Raw genomic sequence first — 8,199 nt, forward strand, 5'->3', positions numbered from 1 at the left:
CTAAACCGATGGTTGAAAAATATTCAACTTTTTTAAGGTAAAAAAGAAATTAAAGGAACTATTTGATGATATTTGTAAATCAATTGGTTATGTTGTTATATACTTCAACTATTTTATTTTTAAAATAGTCAATACATTTAAAAATAAAAAATTTTATAAATATAACAAAATATATTATCTACAGATTACTATCCTAAATATTGTAAACGTAAACTATCTCACTGTCTATAACTGATATATATATATATATATATATGACCACTATGTAAATGTTTTCAATAATGTTTTTAATCAAAACGGTTGACCTAATAATACAAAGTCAGTATGCAACGTGGTCGGGATCACATTTATTTAAGATTGGTGTTAAAATCAAAAGAATATCCTGCCTTTTTCTTTCCATCTTTTTTTCCACACATTTTCTGTAATTTGAAACCAATTCATGAATGACAATGACTCAGTTCCCTCACTGATCCTAAAACCAAATTTAATTCAACCTATACAAAGTTCAACAAACCCCATCCACCAATCAAAGGTAAAATGTCTTGATTTGAATGGAAACAATACCTCTCCCTCCAATAATAATAATAATAATAATTAAAAAAAAAAAAAAAAGATGAATGCTAATAATTAAAACAAATTATGAAAAAATAACTTTCAGAGGACCAAAATTTTGCTAAATGCTTGTGGTTGAGACTACATGGAGAATTAACAGGAGACACAAAACTCATTAGAACTTGGTGTTGAAGAATGCATTTGTTCCTGGGACTTGCATTGGGCGATTGAGTGGGAAGGGGGGCTGCAAAATTGGGATTTGGTTAGGCACTGCGGCGAGCGATTGGTGGCCACCGGCCATAAAAGGGGGAGGAACACAAAACTGCAATGCTTGTGTTGCAGCAGTTCCTGCAAAAATTGGAATTGATATATCATTTGGAGCTTGAAACACAACATAAGTCCTCACTTTCGAAACAGAATATAATTGCCTTCTTACTTCTAATAAAAACAGCTATATCATGGAAACCAAAGCTTACGAGAAAAATTGAGCAATGGAAAGGAAACATTCATCAGTAGCTAGGAAAAAAAAAATTTACCTTGATGTTTCGGATATTGAGCAGGCTGTGCGGTCAACAAAGGGCATGGTTGTACTGGTGAGACAACTGTCGTACCGTGAGCCAAGTCCTGAAATATGAGACAAGGTAAATAGGAAAGTTGAATAGAGGGGAAATTAAAATAACAAATAAAGGAGTTGAAAAAGAAGTCACAGGAAATTGAGGCAGAGGGAGATGCAATGCCACGAAAACAGATTAAACGATGAATTGACCTTGACGAAAACCCAAAGAACTTCAAACATTTAATAACAAAAACAGAATATACATCCTTCAGAACTCACAAAACTCAAACTCTAAGAAAAAAACCTATTTTAAAAGGTAAAATATTTCAAGCAAAAGATTCTGTAGAAGGATGGTTTATACTTTAAACGAGTGAGTCACTAAATGCTTACATGGGAGAATGGCTGCATATATACAAGTTGCCCAAAACGACCAACCATAACCTGTAACAATAGGAGAGGTGGGGGTGCAGAAGGATTAGCAACACATTACCAGCTGGTCATGAATGATAATCTGCTAACTAAAATTGCAACCTGGAAGAAACAAAATTCAAAGGGTAAGCCTAACCCTTTTTCCACTTACTGCCGAAGAATTTGGGGGCCCAAAGGTTGGACCAGCCTGGAGGGGATACTGACTAACATATCTGAGTGGCTGCGTCCTGGTTCCCACATGTCCCACCATCTGTAAGAAAGATAAAGATAAGGTACAAAACTTTGGCCAGCAAATTGGCAGGAATGAAGTTCATCAAAGGTTGCACTGAGATTTTCATAATGCAATTACCACTACCAGTTGAAGAGGATCCTATTCAAATTATTGTGTAATTGATAAACTAAAATTGCTAGTTTGCTACATCGCATCTCTCGTTTACAGGGCAGTATAAAGCTTCAGTACAATGGTTGATCTCAAATTTTTTACAAGACCTCCTATCCTCACCTCATTATCTTAGTCAACTAAATTTGACATCAGAATGCCAATTGCAACATTCAATAAAAGCCCTGTAGACAGCTCTTTTCCTATGGGTTACACTTTAACCCGATGTTCTTTTAATTCATTTGATGAAACAAACAAACCCCTTGACAAAATCCTGGAGAGATTAGCTAAGAACAAATGTCAGATCTCAATACTCACCAAACAACTAACACTAAATCTGTTACCCAAGGTATGGTACATTTTTTAAGAACTGATCTTTTAAATAAGACCTAAAATCTCCATCTACTAGGAAAGGACCCAGATGTACTGCTGAAATGTTGGAATTAAGATTTTAAGCTTTAGCTTCCTTTCAATAGTGAAATGGAGAAACAGCTATTAGCAGAGCTTATTTAGGTCCCCATAAGGCTAAATAGATAGTTCGAAAAGAAAAACTGATCAAGAGAAACCTGCCCAAACAATACGTACAGGTTGGGAAAATTGAGGAACGTTGCCACCAAAACCAGATATTGAATTTCCATATGGGACAAACTTGGCAGCAGGAACAGGTGAACGAGGTACAAAAGGACTGAACTCCACCTCTGGTTGAGCGACAGGCACAGGTAGTACTGGTGAGTTGTTTGGAATATAAGCCACATTTGCAGCCACTGGAGCTGCAGGAGTTGCTGACATGCTATTTGCAACTGATGGAGAGAAGAGTTTGGCTCTAGGGTTGAGCTTGAATTCCTGTAAAAGTATAAAATAGAAGAATTAGTTTGTTAGTTATTGGAGATATCAATTATGTCTTGTGGCCTTACGAAAGTTATCAATCTGGATCCCCGTTAGTCAAACTTAACGACCATGTGTAGGACTTTATGGTTGAACAGTTTTTAAATTTAGAAAACAGTTTTAAGACCTTGTTCAGTTTAAGCGACTTTAAAGAAAATACGTCAAGCATCCATTTTATAAGACAAAGAGAAGGATCAATCAAAAACGTTTTATTAAGACTCATTTAAAATAGAACATACTTTTGTCCAACAAAAGAAAAAATAAAGAAATAAAACATTGCCGTAAACCAAACAGTCCTTGGTATAAATTATATCATTACCTGTGGCAAGAACCTTCTACATGTATATGAGAAAGTTATGCCTCTTTACAATGTTTTCTTATTTCATTCAAATCCTGTTCGAAGTTGCAACAGGTAAAAAATTGATGCTATCATTGCCTAGTCTTAGAGAAATAGGAAGGAACTAATTGAAATCTTTTGTGTGGCCAAACTTTTGTAGCTCAACGCCATAAGAGGTCTCTTTGGACAAGAATAAGAGTGAGTATCTAGGTGAAGAAAATAAGTTAGAAATTGCATGGTTTTTGTTTTCTTAACTTTGAATAATATTCAATTGTGCTCTCACACTTTGAAAAGTTCCATTTCTACCCTAAAGCTTTGAAAAAGTTGTTCCAAAAATACCTTGGCAGAGATTTTTTCTAAATCATATGGAAAGCTAATGTGTAAAATATTAGAAAACACACCTCAGACCTGACATCATCATTTACTCATTCAAGTAAATTAACATAGCAAGTGATATATAAAAGTTGATTTTGTAAATGACTTTTACAATATTTTTCGAGATCACACAAATGGCAAAAAGAAATCTTAATCTTCTATATTGTTGTAAGCAATATCAAGTACACCTAATTTCACACATCAACTATCATGCCAATTTCTATCATTTACTTAAACAGGAAAGATAGTTTTTGGAACAATTTCAAAGTTTAAATGTACTTTATTTGAAACACATTTCAAAGTCAAATATAAAAATGAAACTTTCCAGAATTTATGGACATAACTGAAACCTACAGCAAGGCCCAAAGTTTAGTGGTATTTTGTACAAATAACTGTTTTTGTTTTTCCTATGCTTTCTTTAACAACTTTTGCAACTGTAGCTTCGGTTTTACTAGTGCTGACCGGATTGTTTATTAACTACTTTGAACTTTTGTAAGCTTTTGCATTCCAAACTTAAAAAAAAAAGGTTCTTTGCGGGAATTTCAGCAAAGAATGCAGAACTTGTACAAATATAAAATTGATAAATTTTTAACCCAGGGCATAAGATCTATAACATAAATATTGAGGTCAAACCAGATAAAATGGGTGAAGGTATATTCTGATATTATCCAACTAAGAAAATGCTCAAAAGTATCCAAAAAGTGTCTCATTAACATACTATCTTAGAACTGATGGTGATAAACTGATAGCAGAATGTACCTTATGAGAAGGAGTAATGTCAGTAGTTAACGACATAGAACTATGACAAGAGTCCATGCTGCTATCCACAGACGAATGTGAAGAAGTTGAGACACCAACTGAAAATGCGTTTGTAGTAGTGGTAGCTGAGATGGTTTCAGTGCTTGGTTTCTCTAATTTAATAAGAGAGGGAGCAGAATAATTAAATACTAGAAAAAAAATGACACGTTATTACATTTTTTTTTCTTCTCAGAATTTACTTTATCAGGTTGAAAGATTTACAATTCAAGTGGGCAGAGAATGATGAACATTACAAAGAAATATCCACTATATAGCAAAATCATAATTCATAGGAGCCTTCAATAACTAGCTAATTTCAAGAGATAGCCACCTTGACCTAATCCTACAACATCACTTTGTGTGAAAAACATTATAAGTATTAAAAATCGTAGGTAAGTAGCATAAGCTGAAACTACAGCTATGTAATGCTATTTGTAAAATCAATATTTTAAATAAAAAACCATCTGCTAGTATATTTAGTTTCTATATTAAGAAAACCCTTTTGTACAAGCTTCAAAACCAAATTAGTTGAGCCATATATCACTAACGGTAATTTAAACTCACCACTTGATAAAGAGGATTGAACTCGATCAACCTATAGAAACAAAAATAGTCTCTTAAATTTAGTCCACCCAAACAAATAACATCTAATTCTCAAGAAAACCTGGGACCTGAATAATGCATAATTGACATACATTGACTACTTTTTGCAAGTCAAATTCCTGGCCATGATCATCTTGCTCCTTTTTCAATTGGTTATCTGGGTCCTGTCTGTCAAATAATTTGACATAAACTATAAGATAAGGAGCACATCACTGAGATAAGAGTAATTGGTTACAAAATAAATTATAAAACTAAACCAATAGATATATTAATCTCAAATAAAGTAGTGTTTACCATACAAGTTTCCTTTTCGGTATGAAATTGCTTCTTACCAAAAATAATAATAATAATATTAAGTTTCAACAACGAAAGAATTGATGATAGTAATTAGTTACAAAATAAAACTGAACCAGCAGATATACCAATCTCGAATAAAGTAAGAGAATCAATTGCCACACAGCATGTTTCCTTTTTGGTATGAACTTAATTGTTACCAAGAGTAATAGCATAAACAACAATAACAATAAAAGAACTGATGATAGTTTATGAATCACAACCACTTTTGATAGCCTCATCATAGGATGAGACGAGCCTAATTCTATGCTGGACAACCATAAAGAAAGAGATATATTTAGTAGAAGTTATTTCATACCTCCAATTGATTCCAGCATCAGAGACATCTTCAAGCTGCAAGGAAGTTGGGGGAAAGGTGGATAAATTATGAATATGAAAATGATAAACTCCAAAACAAAGATTTAACAAGCATAAACTTAGATAACAAAATAATTCACAAAAGACAAAAAAAGTTAACAGTTTAGGCTTCATAAGTGAATACTACTTATCAAGTACTAACTGTAGGCATCTGTCAGAAGATTATCTTAATTAATACATGAGCCATGCTTAAATATCCTTTTAATAGGTCGTCGCTCCTCCCCATGCAAGCATGGTATTACCTTTTTGCAATTTATCTTTTCCCTTTTCTGATGTCCATCTCCCTGGTTGTTCTCAGCATTATCTTGCAACAGTTGTCTAACATCATTTAGCTTCCCAGTTAAGGTAGGCACTGAACCACGAGCAAACCCATTTTGATCTTCGACCAGGTCACTGTTTTTACAATTAGAATCTGTGTTGGTAATCACGTTCATTTAAATAAGCATAGAAATCACGATAAAGTATAATTGAAAACCCCCTGTATCTATTTAGTCCAACAATAAGTGAGATGGAAATTTGAACGTCGGACCTTTTGACCAAGGTTATAATGTCATAACCAGTCAAGTTATGCGCAGGTTGGCAAGCCCTTCTCTCATCTTGAAATATGGATTTACTAAGAAAATATACTATTGCATTCTATGCGATAGGCAGTGCTCGTTATCATGTCAATAAATGATACTTTCCTGAAGCTACTTGCACGTAACTGATTAAGTATTGCAATATTCTGTCTAGTTTGTATGTAAAACCAAGTAGGAGAGAACAGAATATTCTTTCCAAGTAAAATCAAGATGAAAAGTGGTCATTTGAAGACAACATATCCCTCTCGACACAGAGTCATTTCTTTGAGGGCAAATCCCTCGTACTAATTTTAAATAAAAAGCAAAATCGACTATATTCTTTAACATAAATTACAACACTTTTTAAGTTACTACATTCTTTACTTTCACGTTATAGGCAAGAGCGCCACTGAAGAAAAATTTGTATGTTTCTAACAACAATGCTGCTTCATGAGTAACACCTATTACCAGTAAGATCACGTCAATGCCACTAACCAAAGAATATGAAGCTCCAAAATTTAGACCAGATTGCTATCTAGACATATACTAAGCCACACATATACTAAGCCACAACGGGAGGATACCTTGTTTGATTAACCTGACTCCCCTCTTTGAATGACTCTGTACATGTCTTAGCTGCTGTAGTTGGATGCAACAAAGTAGGATCGTTGGCCTTGGATTCGTTATCACAACCAGCCAAACTTTTGGAGAAACTACCAGCCGGAAGTATAACCTCCTGTACATTTGAAATAACCCAATATGACCTAGATTTAAATTGAACTGAATTAAATAAAATAAAATGAAAACTACATAAAAAGGAATAATAATAGTAATAACAGTGCCCTTAACTACATACCGTCGCAACAACTTGAACAAGATCACCAGAAAGTACAATAAGAGTATCGATTACAACGCCATCATCCACATTTACATTCCTTTTACCCTTTTTTGTCATCCTTGCTTTCTTCAGAACAACGCCTGTTGATGCATAGGTTCATTTCATAACTACCACCGTTTGTAATCTATAAATTCAATCAACGAGATACATACGTCTGTTGTCCTAGAGAATACGATGAAAGAAAAAAAAACAAAACAGATGCCAATCTTTTGATCCATCCATGTCCCAGGTCAAAATTAACGATCCAAATCATCTAAACACCAGACTACCAAACGCACACGAAAAAATTAAAAAAAAAACCCAGATGCAAAAACAATACACAAATTGAGAAAAGAATGAGTACAGAGAGAAGAATTGAAGCAATTGACAGATTCAGGGGAGAATGAATAAATGGGGTGAGGGAAACAAACCATATTCATTGTCGACACAAGCAGTGTGGAAGATACCGGAATAGACAGAACCATCTTTGATGTGAACTTCAACGGGAAGTCCAATGAGGCACATGGTAGCGAAGAGAAGGGCTTCGCTGAGCGTGGAAGAGGAAGTTTCATCTTCTGAAAAGTCACGGTTTCGGCAACCCATATACCAGTTTTGTGAAAGAGAGAGAGAGATGGGGATCAGAATGGAAAAAGGGTGGCGGAGTTGAAGAAAGAAGAAAGGAGATCTAATGGAGAATGAAGAAAAGAAATGGAAGAAGAAAGGTTGTTGTTGTTGTTGTTGTTGGCTGTTGCGTTACGTGCCTATGCCTATGCGTATTGCGTAAATCCTTAACCGTACTTCACTCTCCTCTCCTTCTTTTTTTCGCAACCTAATTTTTATTTTTTATTTCCTTTTTCGCGACCCCACCCCTCATTTATTCCCTTATTCTCAATTGGCCTAAATTGATAACATTTTACCCTATTCATTATAAATATTTTCACTAGACGGTCAAATTTAACTCTTTCTCTCCATTTCTCTAACCATTTCCATATTTCACTAAGAAAAATATTTATTACCAACTTCATCAACGATGGATGAATTTTTATGATACGATAATAAATTTAAGGAAGCCTTTCAAAAAAAAAAATTAACCCACACTTTCTACCCATTTAGATAAATATAAAAGTTTAGATGAGAAGA

General features: G+C 34.2%; 1 protein-coding gene across 1 annotated transcript; it reads right to left on the reverse strand.

The window, feature by feature from the left end:
• Positions 1–325: 325 nt before the first annotated feature.
• On the reverse strand, positions 326–7,844 carry LOC101213714 (polyadenylate-binding protein-interacting protein 4). Its single transcript, XM_004152877.3, has 13 exons — positions 7,491–7,844; positions 7,039–7,160; positions 6,767–6,918; positions 5,868–6,018; positions 5,567–5,601; positions 5,007–5,082; positions 4,876–4,906; positions 4,273–4,424; positions 2,502–2,759; positions 1,689–1,787; positions 1,499–1,549; positions 1,089–1,176; positions 326–900 (listed from the first exon to the last, which is right to left on the reverse strand). Exons 1-13 carry the CDS (start codon positions 7,660–7,662, stop codon positions 728–730), a joined length of 1,560 nt encoding a protein of 519 aa, XP_004152925.1. The 5' UTR covers positions 7,663–7,844; the 3' UTR covers positions 326–727.
• Positions 7,845–8,199: the final 355 nt, after the last annotated feature.

This window comes from Cucumis sativus, chromosome 3 (genome assembly GCF_000004075.3).
Source record: "Cucumis sativus cultivar 9930 chromosome 3, Cucumber_9930_V3, whole genome shotgun sequence".
NCBI lineage: Eukaryota > Viridiplantae > Streptophyta > Magnoliopsida > Cucurbitales > Cucurbitaceae > Cucumis > Cucumis sativus.